This window comes from Colius striatus, chromosome Z (genome assembly GCF_028858725.1).
Source record: "Colius striatus isolate bColStr4 chromosome Z, bColStr4.1.hap1, whole genome shotgun sequence".
Taxonomy (NCBI): Eukaryota; Metazoa; Chordata; class Aves; order Coliiformes; family Coliidae; genus Colius; species Colius striatus.
In genome coordinates, this window is record NC_084790.1 from 64,118,071 (window position 1) to 64,144,790 (window position 26,720).

The following is a 26,720-nucleotide window of genomic DNA, read 5'->3' on the forward strand; positions in this document are numbered from 1 at the left end:
CAAAAATGTTGATGTGTGTATTTTCCCAGAAAGGAAGAAAACCAACACAATGGTAAATGTTAGAAGAAAGGTCACTGTCAGAGATGCTTGGTAAGGAATGTGGGTTTATCTTAGAGAAGGAATACTTAACAGACTCATTCAAAAACTGCCATCAGGGCCTTAGGGACTGTCCTGCAGAAAGTAAGCCTATGACTCACTTCTGCAAATGTGACACGCTTGTGTATGTGGAGATTACACTGAGGGAGGTGTTTCGGGAACAGTAAAAGTGAAACTTGCACCCTTTATAGTAAAGGCAGTATGGGGTCATTTCAGTGACACAGCTTTGAGAATGTTTTGTCAGTTTGTTCCATCTGTGAGAAGTGCAGTGTTCTGATGTGAATAGTAGTTTCTTGAACAGGCAATTCTTCCTTCAAACATTTAGCATCCAACTAAAGAGAAGCTCTGGTTCCCTTGAGAGGGTGAGTTTGTGATGGGAGGAGTGGGTCCTAAAATTCTGTAACATTGAATTTGATCTGGTAGCTTTGTAATAACCCACTCATGTTCCTTGAAAGGACCATGCAGCTTTCTCATGGCATTTCCTTTGAATAACTTCTTCTGCTACCCTAGATTTCCATGTCACTGCCCCTTGTTTTCTCAGTGCCCACTCCCTACTTTTTTTTGACTGATTTCCATTCCATGTTCAGTAAAACATTTGAATTTTAAACTTCTGTAAAGAACCCAAATGTATTTAAAGAAGGGTTCCTTCTCAATAACTCTTGTCCTCTGCTTTTGTTATCCTTGCATCTCTGTTGTGATTGTAGTTTGTCTAGTGTTGTAGGCTAATGCAGAGCATTAACAATGATTCAGGTGAAGTGATATTGTTATTTATTTTTAACAATATTATTAATTGAAATACAGACCAGGGCACTGAAATACTGACCGAATTAGGATTGTTTTCATGTCAGATGTTGGTACTTAAATGCTTTCATTTTCATGTGAGAAAACCAGGGGCTTAGAATCTATGGGTGAGTTTTGAACGCTGTTAAAGCTCAGGAAGAGAGCAGGTGGTGAAATGTCTGGCTAACCTGATCTAATTTTCATCTGCTTTTTATGATCTTTACCAAGTTAAAAATTTTATTTTATTTTTCCCTTTTCCTTCACACAGTGGATCCTTTCTAAACTGGAAGAAGTGAGAGAGAATCAGCCAAAACTGTAATGAACAGAGAAGCACCAAGATACGAAGAACACTCTACAGCTACCTTTTAATTTCTGTGTAACAGCAGAACTATTTGAATATCAGCAACAAAAGCAAAAAACAGGAGGGAAGGGTGATTTAATAAATTATTATAGTCACAGCAGTCTGTGGCTATATGATAAAAATGGATGACGTGAAGTTTAAAAAGAAAAAATATACTGTTAAAAGAAATTCTGCCAAGTTTTGACTTGTTTTGTCTGTTTTTTTAACATAAGAATTCCAGATTTTGTCTTTTATAAATACAGTGTAATTAATTTGACCTACTATGACACTTGATATTGAAATGGAATGCTGGAATTATTATTATGATACGATTCAGAGCAAATATTTCAGTTTTGATTCGATTCTGAAGATCAGTACTTAGTTTCTGTGTTAGTTTTCATGTGACTTGAGGCTGTGTTGAAACTTTAAATTTATTAAAGGAAACGCTAATGTAATAATCACTCAATAACAGTCTTACAACTCAAATTCTAGAAGGAGATTACTGACCAGAGAAGTCTAACTTTGATGATTACAGGAGTGGCTGCTCAGTTAACAATATTATTTACTTTTTGTATATGAATGGACCAGGTCGTGTTGAATTTCCAGCATCACTTTTAGTGTAAACTTGTTTTATATTCTACTCAAGGATATATTGCAGCACCTCTATCAATATTCACAGAAACTATAAAAGTTTACAAAAATGTGTAATGGGGAGAATTAATCTATCTCTGCACTAAAAATATTAAAGCCTATTATTTTATTTAAGAGTTATTAACAGTCTTACAGCTCAAGAAGGAGTTTATGGGGTTATAAATGCACTGTTGCATACCAAAAATAAATGCCTTGGATTACACAGTATTGTGTGTTAAGCAAGTGACTAATAAAGTCAAATTTATATTCAGCGGTAAATGTTGTATTTCACGGTTACTTTTATTGACTTTTCTTACCCAATGAAACTCTTCTGTTTCATATCCAGGCAGCAGAACTTTAATAGGGAGAGCCTGAATGTGTGCAGTTCTGCTTATTTCTTAGCTGTAGTAGTCAGTATTGTTGAAGGACTCTGTTTGCTGCAGCCGATGTGAAAAGTACAGAAGACAGTTCAGCGTTACATGAAGGTTTCCATAAATCCCATACCTTCAAAATATCCCATACCAGTCTTCAAAATATCTGGTACATATAGTAAGTACCCACTGCCAAAATATTCTTTCTTAAACAAGTGTTGGAATATTTATAGCTAGAGGACATAATTCTGACATTGCTGGTGGCACCTGGGATACCCAGATTCTTGCATGACTGTAAAACCTAAAATGATGAGCATGCTAACCTACAACTGCACTTCTATAATTTACTGTCAATCTTACCTTTAGTGTTGAGTAACCATGTAGCCAGTTACAAAATAAATGTAATCCTTGCAATTTTCCCCATAAATTGTAAAGTGAATCAAAAGATTGTAAGAGAATTCCACACTTAAGACAATGACTCTGTTACTCCACTTGTTTGTACACCAAGCACATACCGAGAGTATTAACTCAGGTTATATTCATGCCAAACTAATAGAATACTTTGCCTTATCTCAGCTGGCTCTTCAGTAATATTTGATCGATTTAGTCATTAATGTTGAAGGGTTTCTTTTAAATGTGCATGTCTGAGGTTTAGTTAATGTTTTGGAAAGTGTAATAATTCCTTCAAAGATGCATTTTTTTCTATAGATGACAAAATATTTTGATCTTCTGTGCTAACTAAAAGCCTTAACATAAGAAGTAAAACAAGTAGTCAAAAGTAAACGTGGATACCTTTCCCCACCTCCCTTCTTGTCTCCATTTGTAATAACAGCATGATTTTCTGTACTTCCCTTTTTCTAGTCAGTGAATTGTACTCTTTGTGGTTTTTCCTTACGCTTTCTCCATACAGCCATGAATGAATGTTGCCATTTCTTGTCAGACAAGAGTTCTCTGCAACTCTACATCAGCTTGGGGCAAGGAGGAAAGAATTCAGGCTTACACAGTTGTGTATTTTTCTGGATTGCTGCAGGTTGTTTGAGATGTCCACTCTCCTGTGCCTCATTCCTGGTTATTGCAATACACATACTCTTTTTTTTTTTTTTCAGCAAGAAGGCAGAATAGATATATTCATTTTTATTAAACGTGTATATGCAATTCGGTAGGCATTTAGATTTGCCCACTGTGATGTTTAAAAGTATGCCATGACCTTTACTGAAGAACAAACTGTTACCTAAACTTAACAGCTTTGAGGAAAGTAATTTGGGTTCTCACTAGTCATTTGTTAAGCATTAGAATTACCTCTAAGAAATCAATGGCAAACTAAACATAGAATCAAAGATTCCAGATGTTGCTGAAACATTTTTAAGTCTGTTTGCACCTCTGTGCAGCTGCATGGCTTTGCGTGGCATGGCTCATTTGGTTTCGACACTCCTCCCTTCTTACCTCTTCTTTACCTTAAATAAAGTGAAACTGAATTTTATTTGACTGGAATGGCATTATTATGTTTTCTTTATATACTCCTTTAATTAACAGGTACTACCGTTACATTATGTGTTGCTGAGTGACCAGATTCATATGAAATGTTTTCCTCTCCTGCTGTCCCCCCAAAAAAATAATCTGTATGTGTGCCATTAGCTATCTATTAACTTTAGCACCTCACAAAATACACTCACGTGTCACACATCACTTAAGTTTTTTTTTGTTCCTTCTGATGTTCAATTTATCAATTTATCAATTTATCAATTTTTCTTTTTGTAAAAATGGAATTTTCATGTATTTAAACATGGGAGAACCTCAGCATGCCTTTTGGGCTGAATTACTGCTAAAAACAGACAGTTCCACTAAAAGACGCTCCTTACCAGTGTTGCTGGGTTAGCTGATCATGTGCCAGTGACTATCACAAAATTTGCAAGGGTAAATAAGATTTTCAAAGTTGCCCTAAGGTCTTTACTATTTTGAGTGAGAATTTCTGACCCAGTGAAGGAGAACTGACTGAGTTATTAGTGGTGCTGATATCTTTGGTGGAGAGGTTTGTAGTTGGACAGGGAATGGAGGAGATGGAAAAGGACTGGAAGTCTTCAAGAGGAGAGACTTCGCTGCTCTCTAATCCATGTAAAAATACCTATGAAGCTGAGTGACAGGAAAACACAAAGTACAAGAAGCAAGTTATGTTAAAGGCTCAGAGGAATTTAAGGCCTAGTTTATCTGGGGTAGCTGTTGATGGTCTCTCAGCTCTCCTGGCAGAGAACACAGAGAAGGTTTACAATATGCCTTGTCATTTGAGAAATGCATTTGCTCTTCAGGAAAGAGTAAAGTCCATGGACCATCTACAAGACCATAATCTGAAATTACTTCATTTTGAAAGGTGTTTTTTTATTGTAAGGTGTTTGAACAAAAAAAGGACAGTGATAATGCAAGGGTCACCAATAATTAGTCTTTTGTAAAGATTCCTAGAACTTTAATGGGTTTGGCCTATCAAGGTTACTGAGAAATGCTTCCAGAAAGTGTAGTAGGTTAAGTGTAGTAGGTTTTCAACTACAGTGCTCAGAAAAAGATAATAAAAATGCCTAGCACCCTAAAATAACATCAACTTGTCATTTTTAAAGCATCAGTCTTTGAAAGTGTATAAGCTATGATTGTAAAAGCTAAATAAAACAAAAGAAAGAAAAATCTTAAGAAAATACCAGCTGAACAACAATGTAGTTACATACATTCTTCTGAATATACTGAATTCCCACATCCATTACAAAAATAACTTACAGGATTAATATAGGAAATATGAACACGATATTTTAAATGTAGAGCTTAAAAATAAACTTTGACGCTCTCTAAAGATCTCTTAATCCATACTTCTTCACTAAATATAAATTCTCCTCTCATTTCTGTAAATAGTATTTGAAAAGATATTTTTTCCTTTGTGACAGAAGCTCTGCTATAATTAAGCCACACTTTGTAGCTACAACTGTCTTTTTTTTAAACCAGGTTGATCTCCCGCAGGTTTAATTGCAGAATTGTGTCCTTGACAGCAGCGAAGACAAAATGAATATTTTCTGTGTCTGTGGCACAAGCAAAATGGGTATTGATTACTTTATCCTTTTTTGGATTCTGATCCTACTATGGCTTCAAAATGAAACCTCTGGCAGATTTCACATCTTGCCCTAGTCAAAAGCACAATTAGTGGTTTTGAACACTTAAAAGCAATGAGTCAAGAAAGTAACAGATGGACAGTACTGTTAACAGGTTACTTTCATATTTCAATGTCAAAACGCCATACAGGCCTACTCCCTTGTTGGATTTTTCTCATTCGTATGCTGGTGGAGCAAAATCTGTGCAACACTGCTTTTTAAAATGTGTGGAGTATGCTTTTTTCAACTGTGAACTTTACTGGTCATAGTAAGTTTTTATCAAAACTTACACAACTGAAACTACTGAGTATAAATCAATAGTTTGCTGCATCATTGTAGGATTCAAAGACCACAAGAGAAATTAGATTCTTTGCACCACTCACAGCAAACAAGATTCTAAGTGACCAAGACAGGGGTGTATGTTTTCTTTGTAGCAATTATATCCTTATAACTATTTTCATTATTGATAGTAGGATTCAACGTGATACATATTTTGCAGAATATAATACTGTATTAAGTAAAAGGATATGTCTGTGATCATCATTCTTTTGGCAGCTTTACATATTGGTAACATTTGTTAAGGAAAGTTGCTCAGGTGCTTTCTACATTCAGACTTCTATACAGATAACAAGTTATAATAAATACAAAACTATACTGTGAGTTTTCACTATCTCAAGAGCTGGATATGCCTGGTTCCGTAACTGAGTAATTCCACTTTCTGTGTGTAAGGTATCAGAAATACGCCTCAACATTGCTGGCAGCATAGTTAACCCCTGGAAGCACATTGCTCCAGCAGCTAAGGAAGCTGGGCATGTTAGAGGCACTGTGGCCTCAGGAGGCACATCCCACTGTCTCAGAACACGTCGCCTCTGTGCATGTGCCCAGGCCCAGGGGCAGCAGAAGAGCGTGAACAAGAGATGTGGAACAGGAGGCTCGGACCCTCCAGAACTTTCCAGGACCCTCCAGAGACGGTACTGGGCATGCACTCCACTGCCAGGTGAGAGGCATGGATATAAAAGTGGGAGCAGCAGAGAGGGGAATGGAACTCTTCCCCCACAGGACTGGAAGGAACGTTGGACCTATTAAACAATCGGCCTGCTGGGGTACTGCAGACTCCCTGTGGTGGCTATTAGAACTTTTCCTCTTCTTTCTTGCTTTCTTTCCCTTTTCCTTATGTTGTTTTTTGTGAGCAGAGTAAAGTAGTTTAGCGCTTGACTCCATTTTGAGTCTTAATTCTGTTCCCAAGAATACACAGGACATAGTCACGATAACCTGTTTGATTGGCCATCACTCAGGAGTTAAGCTCAGCTGCTCCCAGCCACCCAGAATTGTCTGAGGTCAGTTGGAAAGCAAGGGGGTTTAACTTGTGCCATATTAATTGCAACAGGGGATCATTGCATTACATTGGAGTCACAGAGAAGATTCTCAGAGAACAGAAAGTGCTCAACTAAGGTGTGGTCTCCTGAGAGTGAGAAGGGGGAAGAGATATATTAATGTGTGACCCTGTCAGGATGATACTTCCCTTCTGTGGGTGTGTGCAATAAAGTGTGGCTTTCTGGTAGTGAAAAGAGGAAAAGGGGTATTTTAAGATGTTGATCTGTTAGGATGGCATTTTCCCTTTGTCTGTGTAATTTGGGCGTGGTGTCCCAAAAGTGAAAATAGGAAAAGGTATATTAATGTGTGGCTTTGTATTGTATTAGTGTGTGACCTTCTCAGGACAGTACTTCCTCTCTGTGTGTGTGTATGATTAAGGTGTGGCCTCCTGAGAGCAAAAAAGGAAAAAAGGTATTTTAGGGTGTGGTCATCTCAGGACTCCAGGACTTTCCCCTTTGTGTCAGAAAAGTTAACTGCCCAAAAGGCAGCCGATGCCCACGATGAGGTCCTTTTGCTGATCAAAGGCATTGGTAAGTTGTATGATTTGTTGGAAAGGCACTGGTTGCACTCTCAGTTCAGGGACAGGATTGGGTGAAAAAACACTGGTTTCATCTGTTGAGTGTGGTAGACAGGATAGAGGTGCAAGAAGAAGATAGACATAGATCAGGGAAAGGAAAAGCAGTGCTTGGAGTGAGTTCGACAGTGAAAACGCAAGATAAAAAACAGGCTTTATCAAGGCAATGCCACAATAGACTCCCTGCAGATGTTCATAACGTCATAGCAGGAACAGTTGGGAGAAACTAAGAAATTATTGGAGGAGGAAAGAAATCAAAATACTATCTTGAAGAATTAAGGAGTCAATCTTTGAGGGAAGTGGATACACAGGCAGAGGTGAAGCTTTGAGAGAAGGGGATAAGGCAAATTTATCCACAGGAAGACTTGCAGAAGGCAAGGGAAGCAGTGGAAAGTCTTTTCCACATGTATTCTCTGACAAAAAGAGTGTTGGTATGAGGGCAATTGAGACGAGTCCTCTTAGGCTCTTGTCAAAGAAGTCCCATTTTGAGCAACTGGTTAAAGAAAGCAAGAACTCCAAGAGAGTCAGAGACAGAGTACATGTGGAGAGTGTCTCTGTTGGGGGGGATGGAACTATGTTCACAGAAAAAGAAGCAGAAAGATATTGGGGTCTGGATGTGTTCCTAACCACGGGCAGTCTCTGAAACCTGTGGTCATTAGCTCACTGGCATATTGGGACAGGAGTCTGAAGCCCTTGGAGAGGGGAGACCACCCAATTGCCATAACAAGTATAGTGGATCAGGTAATGGAGGGTATACAAAAAGCAGCCTGCCTGCAGATGGTATATGCTTGGGAACTTAAGCCCACTTACAGTTCCCCAGTGATGATGCCTGTGGACCCAGAAAGGATGACCTCTCCGATTCGGGGATTCCTCAACTCCCTAAAGTCCATCGGTATCCAATTACAGGGGAAAATTCAAAACATTCCCCAAAGGGAAAGAACTGCAGCCACTCTAGAGATAGCAGCATCCCCCAGCCATCAGCAGAGGAGGAAAGCGTAGGCATGGGGAGAGTTAGCACAAGAATTAATTAATTTTGAGAGACAATGCGGCCTTGTTGGTAGCCAAAAAAATGGAAATTTGTATGGACTACAGAGCGATTAACAATTGGCAGTCATCAGTTGTGAAAGGGCCAGGATTTAAGGACACCCTGTAGCACCACACCACTCTATGACCTACCTCCTCAGCAAGCCAGGGAACGGGAGAAAATGAGAGTCTCGTGAGTTGAGATAAAAGCACTTTAATAAAAAAGCAGCAAGGCTGAGTGTGCGAGAAGCAAAGCAAAAGCAGATAAAGCTGTTACTCTCTACTTCCCATCAGCAGCGATGTCCATCCACCTCCCGAGAAGCAGGGCTTCGGTACGCGTATCTCCTTGGTCAGCCTGGGTCAGCTGTTCTGGCCATGGTCCCTCCCAAGATCATGCCCACCCACAGCTATTGGTGAAGGTAGGGGAAGGAATGCTGGAGGGACAGCCCTGATGCTGTGCAAGCGGTAGTCATAATATTGATATCAACAGTAAGCACAGCACTGCAAGAGCTGCTGTGGAAAATCACTACCGTCCCAGACCCACTACAGCTTAATTGCTGCCTACGGTACCGGACAAAACAGACCAGGCTACTCAACTTCGGTAAGAAAACAGAAAATAAATTAATCCACCATCAACCAAAATATGACCATAAAACCCCAAAATATAACAAACAGAAAACAGCACAGAGTGGTACATTGATGAAGGGCACAACCAGCCCTTTAAGACCACTTTCTCCCCACTCCTCCCCTTTTCCCGGGCTCAGAGCCCTGATCTCAATGTCTTTATCTCCTCTCCCACTGAACGGTTTGCAGGGGGCAGGGAATGGGGGTTTCAGTCAGTCTATTCTTGATGGTTTCTGCTGTTTGTCTCTCCTCAGGGCAGGTGGACTTTGCACCAGTCCTCCTTGCTCCTCCATGGGGTACCTCACACACAGGGCAGCCCTGCACGGGCTGCTCCGACATGTGTTCATCCCAAAGGCTGCAGCTCCTCTCTGCCTCTCATGTGGGGCTGCTCTGTGGCGTGCAGGCTCTCCAGCACAGCCTGCGCCATGGTCGCCTCCTCACACAGTCCCTCGTCTGGGTGCACTCACATGGAGCTGCTAGTGGCTCTCAGTCCTGCCATTGCCCTCCATGGGTTGCAGAGGGGTCTGTAGTCTGATGCTCCTCCTTCTTTCCTCCTTTTCTGACTGTGGAGTCCGTGTGGTCACCTCCATCTTGTACCACTCCTACACCTCCTCCGCAGCACTTCGAATTCCTTTAACACACTTAAATAATGATGGCAGAGGTGCTAGATTAGCCCAGCTGGGCCAGAGGTGGGTCTGAACCCAAGAGCCAGGGGAAAGTCCAAGAACTCTTTACCAGGTCTTCACTGCAACCCGCTCCCCGTTACCAAGCAAAAGTGGCTCCTCGCTAAACCATGACAGTGGAGATCTGTTTGGCTTCTCAAGTTGGCCCTGGGTGGCTATGCCTTTGCTACTGTGGTGATTTAGCCCTTGCTGACAATAATGAAACCACACAGTCACTTTTCCCCACCTCAGCAGGATGAGGAAGAGAATAAAGAAGAAATTGCAGAGCTTTGTGGATTGAGGTAAGGACAATTTAACAGAATAACACAGAGAATAAGGAGTTACAATGACAGCCAAGGGATACAGAAAATGAGCAATGGCTGGTGTCACTGATCACTGCTTGCAGCCCAACACTCAGCCCGACTGGGAAGCTGCAGTTGCCATGTGTGCCTCTGCCAGTGTCACTGTGCCCCAGCAGCTGCCTGTATCTACTGATCCTGATGTCAGTATGGGATTCAATAGCCTGTTCACTGCCACTTTGCCGTGTCAGGAGAAAGTTAACTCTATCCCTGCCAAACTCAGAACATTACCCACCCTTTATTCTATACCATCTACATCATGCTCAGATAACACATTTTTAAATATTTTTCTGCCATTGATACATTTATCTGTATATACACATAGATATATATTCATAGAGATATCATTCCCTTAGTCCATGGGCCATTAAGTCAATTTAGTCCATGACTTCAGAGCTCGATCTGTCATAACTGTCTTCCAAGTTTCCTGCTCAGGTGATACCAACCTGCTGCTTCAGATTCTCTAGTGTCAACTCTGGGTGCATGTCCTGTATGAGATCACCTCTTTATGAAGAGCATGCTCAAGACAGAAAGTTACGTAGTGGTTATGATTCAGCGAGGCCAGCTCAATTGACAGATCACCTTGTAATGACTCCCACCCACCATTGCACTCAAAGTGGTCTTTAATATGGTCCATTATGCCACTCAACTTTCCCCGAGGCTGGTGCATAATACGGGAAGTGACAGACCCACTCGATGCTGTGCTCTTTGGCCCAGGTGTCTATGAGGTTGTTTTTGAAATGCGTCCCATTGTCTGACTCAATTCTTTCTGGGGTGCTGTGTCACCATAGGACTTGCCTTTCAAGGCCCAGGATCGTTTTCCAGGTGGTGGCATGAGGCATGGGGTATGCTTCTAGCCATCCAGTGGTTGCCTCCACCATGGTGAGGACGTAGCACTTGCCTTGGCGAGTCAGTGGCAGTGTAATGTAATCAATCTGCCAGGCCTCTCCGTATTTATACTTGAGCCATTGTCCTTCATACCATAGAGGCTTCATCCATTTGGCCTGTTTCATAGCAGCACGTCTCACATTCATGAACAACCAGCATCCAAGGCCAAGTCCACCCCTCAATCACAAGCCAATCCATAGGTGGCATCTCTTCCTTGATGTCCTGAAGCATCATTAGCACACCAAGCTACAAATAATCCATCTTTATGTTGTCAGTCTAAATCTACCTGAGTCATTTCAGTCTTGGCAGCTTGGTCCAATTCCTGACTGTGCTGATGTTCTTCATTGGCCTGGTTCTTAGAAATGTAGGCATCTACGTGTGGCACCTTCACAACCAGCTTCTTCAGGTAGGCAGAGATGTCTTGCCACAATGAGGAAGCGCAGATGGGTTTGACCTGGTGTTGCCAGTTGTTCTGTCTCCATTGCTGTATCCATGAGTCAGTATAGAGCTAAAGGCCATTTTTCTCCTTTGGTGATGTCCAAAGCCAGCTGGATGGCTTTCTGCAAACTGACTTGATTCACCTTCTCCTTCTACAGCTTCAGCAACTTGTCGTAGGGGACTCCACACAGCCGCTTTCCACCTTCAATATTTTCCCACAATACAACCGGACCCATTGGTGAACAAAGCATATTGCTTCTCTCCTTCCGACAGCTTATTCTAGGGTAGGACCTCTTCAATATGTGTCACCTTTTCAGGCAATATTCAAAAGTCTTTGCCCTCTGGCCAGTTGGTGATCACTTCCAGGATGCCTGGGCGACTGGGGTTTCCTATATGAGCCTGTTGTGTAATCAATGCAACCCATTTACTCCACATGGCGTCAATCGCATGATGTGTGGAGAAGGCCCTCCCTTTGAACATCCAGCCCAGCACTGGCAGTTGGGGTGCTAAGAGAAGTTGTGCTTCCATACAAGTCACCTCTAAGACAGCTCAAACTCCTTCATATGCTAACAATATGTCCTCTCAGTCAAAGTGTGTTGGGCCTCAGATCCTTTGTATCCCTGACTCCAGAACCTCGAGGGTCAGCCTCAAGTCTCAGCAGGTGGTTTTTGCCAGATGCTCCACGTAGGACCATTCTCTCCTGCTGCAGTGTAAAGCACATTTTTCACATTTGGTCCTATCCAGACTGGCCCAAGGGCGACTGCCTAAGCAATTTCTTGTCTGTTGAAAGCCTTGCTGCTGTTCAGATCCCCATTTGAAATAGCTTTTCTTCCAGGTGACTGGATAGAGAGAATTTACAATCATACTATAGTTGAGAATGTGCATCCTCTAAAAATCTACAGTGCCTATGAAAGCTTCAGTTTCTTCCTTACTGGCTAGGGGAGACATTGCAGTAATTTATTTGATGACACTCATTGGGATGTGCCAACAACAGCCCATCATGCCATTTAATTGCTAAGAATTGCATATCCTGTGCAGGCCCTTTACTTTGCTTCATTTTATGGCAAAGCTGGCATTCAGGAGGATTTAAACTATTTTCTTTCATTTTTCAAAAACTTCTTTTGCTGAGTTGCTCCACACAATGATGTCATCAATGTATTGCAGGTGTTCTGGGGCCTTGCCCTTTTCCAGTGCAGCCTGGATCAGTCCATGGCAGATGGTGGGGCTGTGTTTCCACCCCTGGGGCAGTCAAATCCAGGTGTACTGAGCCCCTCTCCAGATGAAAGCAAACTGGGGCCTGCATTCTGCTGCCAAAGGGATTGAGCAGAATGTATTAGCAATATCAATGGTGGTGTACCCTCTCGCTGCCTTGGGCTCCAGTTAGTATTGGAGTTCCAGCATGTCCAGCACAGCAGCACTCAGTGGTGGTGTAACTTCATTCAGGCCACAATAGCCTACTGTCAGTCTCCACTCTCCAGTAGACTTTCATACTGGCCATATGGGGCTGTTAAAGGGTGACCGAGTCCTATGAGTCCAACACAGTGAGCTATTGGGGTCCTCCTGCCACTCCAGAAATACAAATTTGTTCACGTCCTTTATAACTTGATGGTAGTATCAAGGGAGCCTTGTACTCTTGTGGATCTGCCAGGCCACCGGATCTACACAGACCAATAGATCTTATTGTCCCTGTCCTTTCCCTCACTGGAGGCAGGGCCCCTCTAATATTGATTGTCATGTGTATCATTCAGTTTCTGTGCGAGGGAACTAGAGGTCCCTTTGAGAGGATCAGAAGTGAGATCAAGCACTACATCTCTCGGGAGCTGCTCACTGGAAACCAGGGCAGCATTCTTCCATGAGGAATCCCCTTTTGTTTTTGCTTGTAGCTCCCATACTCTTGTCGCTAGAGCCACAGCAGGTTTTCCATCCCCCCTCTTCATGTCCTCTCCCTTGCTGTGTAGATGGAACCACAGGTTGCACCAGTGCATATACACTCTGTATCGCCTCTCTTGATCAGAAGAATGCTTGTTCCTAATAGCGGAGACATGAGCCCGTACAGGAGGGGAGCAGGAGATATCTTTCTTAAATTGTTGAAACTCATGGGATAGTTTCTCCACAGCAGAGACACAGGATTGTAAAGAAGAAAGGCTTCCTTCATATTGCCAGAGTTGTCTGACCATCTACCATTTGCCTCTCGCCTTCTTTCCATGACACATTGGCGTAAGCTGGAATGAGTTGGTATAAGATGATGGTGTGCTTTGGAGGAACTTTGACCACATGGGGAGTTGTCATGGTTTGACATGAAGCCATTTCTGGTAAGGGGGAAGGGGCTGTAGAGATGACTCCTGTAAGAAGTTGCTCAAAACTCTCCCCAGCTCTGAGCCAGACCCACTTCTGGGGCTGAGCCAATTTGGCAGCTCAACAATCACATTTTAAGAAGCCAGAAGAAGAGGCTTTTTCCTGTTTCTTCTTTCTTCTGTCCCCTCTTCTTTTCCAGCTGCTGGTGGTGCAAGGAGTGGGAAGAGAGAGAGAAGCAACCATGCAGACTCCCAGGTCAATGAGGGAAGAGAGGAGGAGGTGTGCTGGAGCAGACTCCCCTGCATCCTGTGGAGAGGACTGGTGGAGAGGACTGGTGAAGCAGTGATTTGTTTGCATTTTGTTAAAGACCCTGTGCCAGAAGCAGAGACTCACTGTGCTAAAGTCCCCACAACAGACCTGCTCTGATCAACTCAGAAACTCATTTGACTTACTAAAGAGTTACAAATTCATGAGATTGCATCATCTGCCTATACATGTACATAACCTGTCCCCGCTTCACATCTAAATTAGATCTCTTCCTTGCATTTGCATAATGTCTCCTGGTGATAGTCATCAGGGGTTGTAGGGATGAAGGCTAAGAGTCCCGAGTCTTTCTCCTGTTTGAACTTCTAATCCCTGATCTTTCCGCAACCTCAGATACCACTTGACCCTCATCCCACCTGCTGAGCTGGTTTCACTCGTTTTTCTGCATTTAAGGAAGTTGGAGGGCCCCTGAGGTATTGTGTAAAGCAGATAAAGCGTGACCTTGGTACAGCCCATGTGTGCTTATCTCTAAGCAGATACCTATGTCTGTATAAAATAAAAGCTTTAACAGTTAAACCTATGCTAATGCAATAAGTAGATATGTGGAAACCATGCTTACAAAGCACTGCTGGTGAATTGATCAGGGGCATGTTATATCAGAGTGATTCATCCTTTGTTTTTTATTACTGCCAGAAACAGGTGGAGACTTTTTAGGTTGTTCAAGTATATGATGATTTAAAATGGGAAAAGCAAGCTACAGGTATTGATAACTGCCTTACAGATGGGAGAGAACTTTCTAGGACCCTCCAGAGACAGTACTAAGCATGAGCCCCATTGCCAGGCGAGAGGCGTGGGTATAAAAGTGGGAGCAGCAGAGAGGGGAATGGAACTCTTCACCCACAGGACTGGAAGGAACGTCAGACCTCTTAAGCAGCCTGTCGGGACACTGCTGACTCCCTGTGGTGACTATTAGAACTTTTCCTCTGTCTCTCCTTTCTTTCTTGCTTCCCCTTTTCCTTACATTGTTGTTTGTTATGGGCAAAATAGTGTAGCACTTGACTCAGTTTCGAGTTTAATTCTGTTCTCTAGAATACACAAAACTTGACCACGGTAACTTGATTGATTGGCCATCACTCAGGAGTTAAGCCCAGCCACGTCCAGCCACTCAGAATTGTCTGAGGTCAGTTGGAAAGCAAGGGGGTTTAACTTGTGCCATATTAATTGCAACAGGGGATTGTGATACTGTATTTAATTTGATGAGAAAAAAATAACTGGTTTAAATATGACTTAGCTTTGTGAAGTTAGTGTGGGATAAACACTTGTCTGTGTATTCTGGAAAGTAATAACTAGAGATGGGAACACATAATTTTCTCCTCTAGAAGATCCTTCTTATTTAAAAACAAAATGACTGAAGAGTTCTGAAACCAAGCATACATAATAAGTGTTTTAAATAAATCTTTGCTTTCTTCCATCCGTAGAATGTTGTAGACAAAAATTGATATTAACTCTCCAGCCAACAGCATGTACAAATCACATCAGTCAGAGATCACGAAGATTTTTTTTTTCAAAGCTTTTTAAAAAACATTAATTAAGCACAATTGCAATGCACTAGTTACTCTTCCTGTCCTTATATCCTCTTATTAACCAGGTTTTGGATCACTGCTCTGGATGTCCTGTGAAACCAATTCAAGGCTTAATAACAGAAAGTATTTGAATTCTTATATGCATTAGTGAGCAGCCATGGACTAGTGTGCTATGAAAGCCTTTCCCTGACCTCACAGTGGAAGCTGAAGCAGCATCTCAGGTAAAACTTCTGATATTTTCCAACACAGCTAAAAATCAAGGGTGTATATGTGTTAATATAGGTTCTGCTAAAGCCTGTCCATTTCAAGAGTGATGTGAGGAACACTTGGAGAGTGTTGTTTGAAGTTCCTGGACATACACTTTTGATGGCAGTTAGTTTGTTATTCATTTCCTAAAGTTCAAAGTGAGCAAAACAAAATGTTCAAGTTAGTGAAAGGAAGATTACAGTTATTGAAGTTACTTATGCATCAAAAGAGGACAGGAAACTTTGAAAACTCTATTCAGTGCATGCTGTGACACTCCAGCAAGGGAAGCAGGGTATGCCTTTCACAGTTCAAACAGATCATGAGAAAGTGATCAATAAGGGCTTTGAGATTTTAGAGTTCGTATTAAGTGTTTTTGAAGGAGATTTGGAGGGATCCTCATACTACAGGATGTAAACCAAAAGTAATGCAGTTGTATTAAATATGGTTTTCCCTAATTACCTACTCATTTCTCTTTTGCATCCTTCTCTGCAACATCTTACTACTGCTAATGATGGCACTCTAGAACAGAACGAAGAACCCATGTTCCCCAATCTTGGGGAAGAGGTGAATTTTAAATTATCTTGGTTTAATTTTCCTGAAGTAGTGCACAGCTTAATTCTGAAACATCAGAGACAAAAAACATTAAAAAAAACCCCATTACAGATAACTGAGGTAGTTCTCTTTGCTCAGAGATACTACCGATACTCCAGTTCTCAAAGATTTGACACGCTTTAAGTGATTTAAAAGATTTTAAAGTCAAGTTTTGCCTTTGAGTTCACTTTTACCGGCAGGTTGCTAATTTAATACAACTTTGGAATTGCTTGATCAGCTTCCTAATGTAATTCTAGTATTTTCAAATGTTTATAGGAAGACATGTGAATGCTGTCTTTCTTAAAAATCACATATCTTATTCTGCACCTTATATACCCCCACTCCTTACTTTATTGTCACATCCTGCCAAGACTTGATCGTATTCACTTAACGCAACTAAAAAAATGATGGAACACTTCCAGAACAATGAATCCACTTCCTTCTTTCTGACCTTTGGCTACCTACATCTACCATCCTGTTAAAAGAAATGCAATCAACATATAGTCATCTTCATAAGTTAAGTTATCTAAGTAGCTTAGGGAAGAGTAGCTGGAAAGCTGCCCAGAGGAAAAAGACTTAGAGGTGCTGGCTGGTAAGTGGCTGATCATAAGCCGGCAGTGTGCCTAGGTGGCCAAGAAAGCCAATTGGCATCCTGGCTTGTAGCAGAGATAGTGTGGCCAGCAGGGCCAGGGATGTGGCTGCCCACCCTGTACTCAGCACTGGTGAGGCCTCACTTCAAATACCGTGTTCAGTTCTGGGCTCTTCACTGCAAGAAGGACATTGAGGTGTTGGAGCGTGTCCAGAGACAAGCAACGAAGCTGGTGAAGAGTCTGGAGAGCAAGTCTTTCGATAAACAGCTGAGGAAAATAGAGAAAAGGAGACTCAGGGAAGAACTTATTTTATTGCTTTCTACAACTACCTGAAGGGAGGCTGCGGTGAGACAGGTGTTGGCCTCTTCTCTCAGGTTAAATGTGACATGAGGAAATAGCCTCAAGTTGTGCCAGGGGAGGTTTAGATTGGATGTGAGGAAACGTTACTTCACTGAAAGAGTTGTTAGGCCTTGGAAGAGGCTGTTCAGGGGAGTGGTGGAATCACCATCCCTGGAGGTGCTTAAAAGACTGTAATATGTAGTGCTACAACTTTCACAGTTCTTCAGTGCTATTGGGGATTAATCCTAGTGGGCAGCTAAGCATAGTACAGCTGCTCGCTTGCTACTTACCCACACCATGGGCTCTCATGGGAAAGAGGATAGAATGAGTAAAAGCAAGAAAAATTGGGGGTCAAGACTAAAACAAGGAATCACTTAAGTGAAGGTTAAATGGAAAAACAGATAAAGAAAACAAATGATTTCTGCAAGGATGGTTTTTTAGACCTCATTGGGAAGAAGATGCTCTCAAATTAGGAAAAGAAAGAAACACTTGCCAAGCACTTGTTCTTTGGATTCATTAGTAAGTCAGTAAAACTTTTAATGTTTGCACATGTAATGTGCAGCTTGAAATGGAGAAACACGGCCTGCACCAGGAAATTCTATTCCTGATCCCTACTCCAACACTTAACTCTCTTGGATTCAGTGGATTCAGTCCCTACACCCAAAGTCTGAGCTATATTGTGACAGATTTTGTATATGCATAAGTAGAGCTCTGTTTTATGGTAATCTGTATTTGCATTTCCAAAAAGCTATACATGGTATGCTCTGCCTGCCATTCTGCATATCACAGAATTATTTAGAATGCATCCTAATTTCATCTTTGAGAGCAACCCAAGAATAGCCCCATTTCTTCTAGAGCCATTGAGCTACTACATCCCTCATTACCTGTGTAGGTCCTATGTAGGTCCTGTGGCACACAGTAAAAAAATTTCAAGGCACAGTGTGAACACATCTACAAAAGAGTTGTTCAGGGGTTGTTTGTGAGCAGCAATTCATTAATGTTCCAGAATGTTCTAGCAGCAATTCATTTTTTTTGTTCTAGGAACACTATGAAAAGTGATAAGTGTTGTTATTGAAGAGGATTACGGGTAGTGCACTAAAGAGAAAGATCAAGATGGAAAGAATAACAGGAAAGTGCTGTCAAAGAGAAGACTGAGATATAATAAAGATATAAATTAATCCACAAAAACCTATTTCTGCTGTCTCTATACAACACATCCCTTTTTTCTATTGTAGCTAGCAACAGGACAAGGGGTAATGGGATGAAGCTGGAACACAGAAAGTTCCACTTGAATGTAAGAAAAAACTATTTCACTGTGAAGGTGAGGGAGCAGTGGCACAGGCTGCCCAGAGGGGTTGTGGAGTCTCCTTCCTTGGAGGTCTTCAAGACCTGCCTGGACATGTTCCTATGCGACCTGATCTGGGTGAACCTGCTTCTGCAGGGGGATTGGACTAGATCTCTAAAGGTCCCTTCCAACCCCTACCATTTTGTGATTCTGTGATTTATCATTCATTAGCTCTTTCTACAGATATTTATGGTGCATTTTATTTTTCTTGTTTCACTCTTGCCTCTGTTGCTTGCATATGCTTCTTTACACCACTGCATATGGCAACACCTACCAGTGAATGGCCCTCCCAGCTGTGCCAGCCATTGGTGGCAGCAGCACAGTGGCTCCTCTGTGCCCTCCAGCCCCACTACTCTCCCTCCTCCCCTCCCTCCCTCCCTCCCCTCTCTCCCGTGCCAAGCACTATCGAGGCTGACTCCCCATCACCTACAACGAGACCTGGAGATAGATGCCAACAGCCAGCAATTCTCACACAGTCCCTTTGGTGTGCAGAATTAAACCACTTTCTCGGTGGTATAGCAGTCCTACGTTAGCTGCTCTGATTCACATGTACAGATACATGTGTGTATCGATCTGTAAGCATTGGGCACACATCTTCATACACTGAGTTGCTCTGACAGTACTGGAAAGCAAAGCATCTAAGTAAACTAACACCAAATCTGCTTTTAGTCTTAAGTTTTTGTATGCTAACAAGTATGTCACTGTCCCTCTACTTCTGTATCTGATGTTTAAATACAGCTTCATTGAGTTACTTGCTTAAAAGCTTTAAAGTCTGCATACTGAGAAAGGAATGGCTTGTTTCCAGGAAGTGGCCAAGGCTACAAAGCCATAGTAAGGGCACCATTTTAGCACTGCCTGCTGAACTCCTGTTTAATTTAGTCTACTTCCAGAAGTCATCATATTTTTTTCAGGCATTGTAACTCCCCTTTGGGAGTGACCTAATCCTGCTCTGAATTCAGTGGCAGTGCAGATCCATGTGTACCTGAATCTGCCTTGGCAGCCATCCAAAAACTCAGTCCCATAGTGCAATGTTTCCTTCAGGCCTAACCTCTCCGGTGGTTCTTTCAAAACCCACCTGGACGAGTTCCTGTGTGGCCTTCTCTGGCAGGGGGATTGGACTAGATGATCTTTTGAGGTCCCTTCAACCCTCAAGAGTTTATGATTGCAAAAGCAATCACTATCCTGCATGGGTAGACTGATGCCTAACCAGACCTGAGAGAAAGATGGCCAACCTTCCTAAAGCCCTCTTGTTTCACTTTTATCACTACGCATGATGTTATATGGCAAGAAATATGTCTTTGATTAGTCCAGGTCATCTGCCTGGCTGTGTTCCCTCCCAACCTCTTGTGCACCCCCTAGTCAGTTTGGGGGACAGCAAATGTCTTGTGCCATGCAAAGGTTGTTCAGCAAAAGCTAAACCTCTGGTATGTTACCAGTACTGTTTGGTTACAAATGCAAAACGCAGCACCATGTCAGCTGCTACAAAGAAAACTAGTTTTATCCTAGCCAGTACAAGTATATAAGCAACTTGAGGCACTATACAAAATATAATGCTGGGTTTTATTTCTCTATTGGTAGAAGTTTCAGTAAAGACAGAAATCTCCCTCAACCCCTACAAAAAACCACCAGTATAGTTGTAGCTCAGTACTCAAAACAATAAAAATGCTCACAAATATCTTAGTTCCACATCAAATCACTACAGTTTTGCAGACATTCAAGTACGGCCCTCACATTTTTATCCAGGTCCAAGTGTTCCCTAGAATAGTGCATTTTCCAGGAAAAAGCAAACAAAATCACAGTCAGGCTGGTCTGACCATGTGTTTGAGTGGATTCTGCTTCTTTGTTGTAACCACAAGCAGGTGTTTGTTAATGACAAAATGGGTGGTTTAGTGAAAGAATATCTATAATCATGCTAATCATGCTAGTGTGCCTTCTGCAGTTTGAAAATAAAAAGGCCTTCCCTTGGAAAAATAAAGAAGCCCACCTGTTGCAACAGCTTCTCTACCAGCACATAAGATCCTTTTATGGTGCTTCTCAGGCTTTTTTTTCAACTTTGTGAGTACTTCTGTTTCTCTCAGTTCTGCTTACTTTCTTCCTGATGTAATATATTTTTTAAAAAAGTATCTACTACTGTGACCTTCCAGGTTTTATTCCCCTCCTCTTTCATATGCTCTGATGCCTTCCCTAACTTTACCTAACTGAAAGCTATAGACTCACTTGAGGGCTTTAACTTATCTATTATGGCTCTCTCTTCCAAACAATTACAGTCAGGAGGCAGAAACGGTTGACTCTAAATGGAATTAAACTACACCCTGATATGAGCACTCATATGACTTCAAACACCTTGTCTTTTCACCCTCCACAGCCTCCACTCCCAAGCTTTTAATTCAACTAACAGTTCAGAATGTAGAAATATTATTTAGGCTGCTTGAATCTAGAAGCTTCTTTTATATAATGTAATTTTCATAAGAAATGTTTTGAAACACCACTGAAGTTACTGTATTAACTCTAGAGACTAAAGGGGCTGGAAACACATACAACACTCCTTAAATGCAAAAGCTTAAAGGACCTTGGAAATAAAGGTGCAGCAACTACTTTCATAATTGTACACTGAATCATTTGACAAGCAGTCTTACCTAAATACAATATTTTCTAAATCAAAAGGATACCCCTGTACTTGGCACTTGGACTCTAAGAATATCTTGCTGAGTTGGCACAAATGGAGGCATCACGATATGATCAAGGTCAGTAAGATAACTTAAAAATTAAATACACAACAGAAACAAGATTAATGCACTATCCTAAATTAATCACACAGGTTCAAAATGAAACTACTAACCTGTAATTGCAGAAGTGTTTACACAAAAGCAGCTAATCAGAAATTCAGTTGTGCATAGCTGTAATGCAATTGTTGCTGTCACAAAACAATAAAACCCTTCACTTTAACTGAGACACAGAAGTACATTTCAGACAGAACAGTACTAGCCAATACAGAATAGTACTATGCTTGAATGTTATGTAGACAATCAGCCCCCACAAAAATGTTAACTTTTATTTGAATAATCTTTTCTTCTACCTCAAAGAAGCATTGGAATTAAGATTTAAACACAAATATAAATAGCAGTCCTAGCCATAATGTTTACCAATAGTACTCTGTCTTCCATCACTTCATTGTGGTGCTAATATTGCACACAAATATGAAAGGTTGCTGGGCTGAATTTAGAAGAGTAATCAATGGAAAGCACAGCAGACATGAATGCTTCCAAACATGCACTATTAACGTAAAAGATGATGGATTTAGTTTCTTGTCTGCCCATGCAGTCAATCTTTACCCTCCTTAGCTTCAGAAGACTCTTGTGGCTGGGAATAAATTCTAGGATGACATTCCCACACAACAGTAAATAAGCAGTGCATGAGCAAGACACAAAGACTAATGCCTTGTATTTCTCTCTGCAGTCTATCTTTCCACCAACAGAAGGCATCATAAGACCATCTAAAAGTCCAACAAAGCCTACAAAACCATGTACAGTGCACTTCAAATCATACAACACAGTCATTAAAAAAACCTTTCCAGTACTCAAGCACTAATGCCTTCTTTTTCATTTGGTTAAAAAATGAGAGAATGTTGTATTCTCCCCTTGCTTGCCCAAACATTTTGGCTCCAAAATAAAAAATACTCACATTTAATGTTATTGCTATCTCAGAAAATATTTATCTTAGGAAAATTCCTCCTCTCCAGCAATGTATCAAATTGTTATTGAGAACTCAATTGTAATTAATAGTAAAGGAAGATTTAACAAAATTTAAAATAAACTTGATTTTCAGTTGTGGCTTATTGCCATCCTTCTCCAGTGTAGGATTATTTAAGAACAAGGCAGACAACCACTGGTCAAGAATAGAACAAGACTGCCTATGTCTAAGCTATTCTGAACTAAACATTACTACAAATGTTTAAATATTCCTTACTGAAATTAATCATTTCTTCTTGACCTTGGTAGAAAGAAATGGAACTTTTCTGTTCTCATGAAACAATTTTTTTGCAATTCTTTAAAAACTGAGGGAGACATCTTCACTCTTAAACTCTTCATGTAACGGAATTGTCTGACTTGCCTACTTGTTATCAATATGTTTTATACAGCTCATTTCATGATTTCCGCCAAGGGAAAGTTGGTTATATACCAGCTGTGTTGACCTCACGACTGGAAGGGGTGATGGTTCTAGTATGTTCAGAAAGACTAAAATTAGTTTGTTTCATCATTACAGCTTAAAATTTGTTGTGTGCCACGGGCCAGCAGATACGCAGGTATAACTCATAAAACGAGAATTAACCTGTCTTCCTCATGAGCCAGCAGTGTGCCCAGGTGGCCAAGAAGGCCAATGGCATTCTGGCTTCTACCAGAAATAGTGTGGCCAGCAGGGCCAGAGAATTGGCTGCCTCCGCTGTACTCAATGCTGGTGAGGCTACACCTCAAATACTGTGTCCAGTTGTCTTGTGCCTTTCACTACAAGAAGGACATGGAGGTGCTGGAGTGTGTCCAGAGATGGGCAACAAAGCTGGTGAAGGGTCTGGAGAACAAGTCTTTCAAGGAGCAGTTCAGGGAAATAAAGAGACTCAGGGGAGACCTTATTGGTCTCTGCAACAAAGGAGGTTGTAATGAAGTGGGAGTCAGTCTCTTTTTCCAAGTAACAAGCAATAGCATGAGGCAACACAGACTCAAGTTGCAACAGGGGAGGTTTAGATTGGATATTAGGAATAATTTCTTCACCAAAAGGGTTGTCAAGCTCTGGAACAAGCTGCCCATGGAAGTCATGGGATCACCATCTCTGGAGACATTTAAAAGACATGTAGATGTAGTGCCTGGAGACGTGGTTTACTGATTTAACGCCAATTTACAACGGTGGCAATGTTTCTAAAATTCTACATGCTTAGTTTAGTACAGGTACTTTCGGTTTGTCTGCAAACCTCATGAAGTTCAATAAGGCCAAGTGCATGGTCTTGCACATGGTTTGGGTCAAGCCCCTGTGCCAATAGAGGCAGGGGAATGGATTGAGAGAAGCCCTGTTTAGAAAAGCTTGGTGATATTGGTGGGTGAAAAACTAGTTATGAACTAACAATCACAGTCACAGACCAGTAGGAGTTGGAAGTGACATCTAGGGATCATCCAGTCCAACCCTGCAGCTAAAGCAGGTTCACCTACATCAAGTTGCACAGGAATGTGTCCAGGCAGGTCCAGAGGAAGGCCATGAAGACAGATGATCAAGAGGCTGGAGCACCTCTCCTATGAAGACAAACTGAGAGAGATGGGATGTTCAGCTTGGAGAAGAGACAGCTTTGAGTAGACCTTATCACAGCCTTTCAGTACTTCAAAGTGGCTTATAAGAAAGACAGAGAATGACTTTTCACCAGGGCCTGGAGTGACAGGACAAAGGGCAATGATTTTAAACAGAAAGCTTTAGATTTAGCTTGGACATCAGGGAGAAATTTTGTATGATGAGGATGTTGAGGCACTGGAACAGCTTGCCTAAGAGATGGTAGATGCCTCATCCCTGGAAGTGTTCAAGGTCAGGCTAGACAGGCCTCTGAACAACCTAACCCAGTGAGATGTCCCTGCCCATGGTCTCTTCTGATCCAAACCCTTCTATGATTGCAATGTTCTCTTCTGTAACTGTTTAATTGGGTATATGCTGGTGTTTGCCAATAGCTTTAGTAGTCTGGAAAAGTATTGTTCTAATGTGCACTTAATATTGAAATAAATTAGTTTATTTAGTGGTTGGAATATAACAACTTGGTTACTGTAAAGTCAATTTGACCACACTTTTCCTGTATTCATTGCTAGGTGTCATCTAGATTTTAACTGAGTTCCTCTTTAAAAATAAAACAAAGTTTATTCTCAACCTCTTATTTAAGTGTGGGAGAGAAACAAGCAGTAATTCTGCATACAGATATGGCTTGGATCCAGGGTAGACCTGTTAATCTAGTCATTCAAAATGAGACAAAGACCAGACAGAAAACAGGACTTTGAGGTTTTGTAGGCAATTGCAAAACTTTTTAACACAGAGCCACCAAGGAGCAATCCTGTTTGACCAACCTGAGAGCCTTTTTTGAGGGCATAACTGGCTGGCTAGATGAGGGGAGAGCAGAGGTTGTCATTTACCTTGACTTCAAGCAATGGTTTTGACACTGTCTCCCATAATATCCTCATCAGAAAGCTCAGGCAGTGTGGCTTGGATGAGTGGACAGTGAAATGAATCAAGAGCTGGCTGAATGACAGAGCCCAGAGGGTGATGATCAATGGCACAGAATCGAGTTGGAGGCCTGTGGCCAGTGGAGTTCCACAGGGATGGGTTCTGGGGCCAGTCTTGTTTAACATCTTCATCAACAACCTGCATGAGGGGACAGAGTGTACCCTCAGCAAGTTGGCTGATGACACCAAACTGGGAGGACTGGCTGATTCCCCAGAAGGCTGTGCTGCCATTCAGCGGGATCTTGACCAGCCTGAGAGTTGGGCAGAGAGGAACCTCATGAGGCTTTACAAGGACAAATGCCCTACATCTGAGAAGGAACAACTCCATGCACCAGTACAGGCTGGGGATTGACCTGCTGAAGAGCAGCTCTGCAGAGAGAGACCTGGGAGTTCTGGTTGATAGTAAACTAAACATGAGCCAGCAACAAGCCCTCGTGGCCAAGAAGGCCAAGGGCATCCTGGGATGCATCAAGAAGACTGTGGCCAGCAGGTCAAGGGAGGTTCTTCTCTCCTTCTACTCTGCCCTGGTGAGGCCTCATCTGGAGTCCTGTGTCCACCTCTGGGCTCTTCAGCTCAAGAGGGACAGAGAACTTCTGGAAAGAGTCCAGCACAGGGCCACCAAGATGATCAGGAGATTGGAACATCTTTCATATGAGGAAAGGCTGCAGGAACTGGGGCTGAGAACTGGGTCTAGAGAAGAGAAGACTGAGGGGGGAATCTCACTAATATTTACAAACATCTAAATGTTGGTTGTCAGGAGGCAGGGGCATCTGTCTTTTTTTATGTTGTATCTAGTGTCAGGACAAAGGATAACTGACAAAAGCTGGAACACAAAAAGTTCCATTTAAACATAAGAAAAAAACTATTTCACTATGAGGGTGAGGGAGCAGTGGAACAGGCTGCCCAAGGAGGGTTCAGAGTCTCCTTCCTTGGAGATCTTCAAGACCTACCTGGACATGTTCCTATGTGACCTGATCTAGGTTGATCTGCATCTGCAGGGGGGTTGGACTAGATGATCTCTAAAGGCGCCTACCAACCCCTACCATTTTGTGATTCTAATGTGTCTCAAAAGCAACTTTTCCTTGTCTGGTTCCAATTAATTTAAAATACTGCAAGTCCCCAAAATGTTGTGAACATACTACTGTTCTGAGATTTCATATTAAAGACTTACAATGCAGTCATAATGCCTAATTCTCCAGGATTGGCCTTATCTTTGATTTTACATGTGTTCCGTTACAGAAAACCAAATGTTGAGTCTTCTATTTTGTATTAAAATTTGGGCTTTTAAAATAGTAGCTACAAGCTTTAAACATAACTGTTAAAATTACTGCTACAGGCTAAATTGTTAATTAATGCAAAATGGTTTAAAATGCATCACAGTATAAACAATTCTGTTACTAGTTCTTGTAGATTCTTTAAAGATAAATTGCTTTTAACCTTCATTTTACACAGCGTAACTATGTTAGTAAGATGGGTAATAATTCTTTACTGAACAATTTTTTCTATTCAGTAACTTACATCAAGTGCTCATGTTGATCTAGAAAACGGAGGAAGAGCTTTACCTTTATCTGTGATTTAGACTTTATTTAGGCCCTGTATATGTGGCAAGAAATCAGAAACAAATATGGTCTGGCAGCAACTTTTCTGCATATTTTGTATAATCTGGTGAACGATGTGCTCAATAATTTGGTGTAACTCATCAGTGAAGTCACAGGAGAGATACCCTTCTCTAGAGACAAGAAAGGGTACTCACATGAATATACCCATCCCAGCATTTTGACTGGATATCACTTGGTCTTCATTCCATGCTAAAAGTTTGCATGTATCTAAGACAGCATCATGCAATTGTAGCTTTGGTATCTGGTCATTGTGAAAAGAAGTTATTTCTGAAGTGTCTATATCTGCAAACCTCAATCCTCTTATGTGCCCAAATGCCAT

General features: G+C 41.6%; 2 protein-coding genes across 4 annotated transcripts in view; one reads left to right on the plus strand and one right to left on the minus strand.

Moving 5' to 3' along the window:
- The window catches only part of VPS13A (vacuolar protein sorting 13 homolog A), a 104,255-nt gene extending 102,130 nt beyond the window's left edge, over positions 1-2,125 (plus strand). For all 3 annotated transcript variants that reach the window (XM_062019395.1, XM_062019397.1, XM_062019396.1), the window contains one exon: positions 1,145-2,125. In XM_062019395.1, the coding sequence (XP_061875379.1) occupies positions 1,145-1,195 (51 nt within the window). In that variant the 3' untranslated portion in view covers positions 1,196-2,125. The remainder of the gene's footprint in view (positions 1-1,144) is intronic.
- Positions 2,126-5,190: 3,065 nt separating this feature from the next.
- Positions 5,191-26,720, minus strand: LOC104560291 (guanine nucleotide-binding protein subunit alpha-14-like). The gene is given in 8 exon segments (XM_010205590.2): positions 5,191-5,375; positions 15,161-15,191; positions 15,193-15,308; positions 16,600-16,677; positions 16,680-16,738; positions 21,174-21,206; positions 21,208-21,294; positions 26,536-26,720. Coding segments are annotated over 8 exon segments (774 nt in total).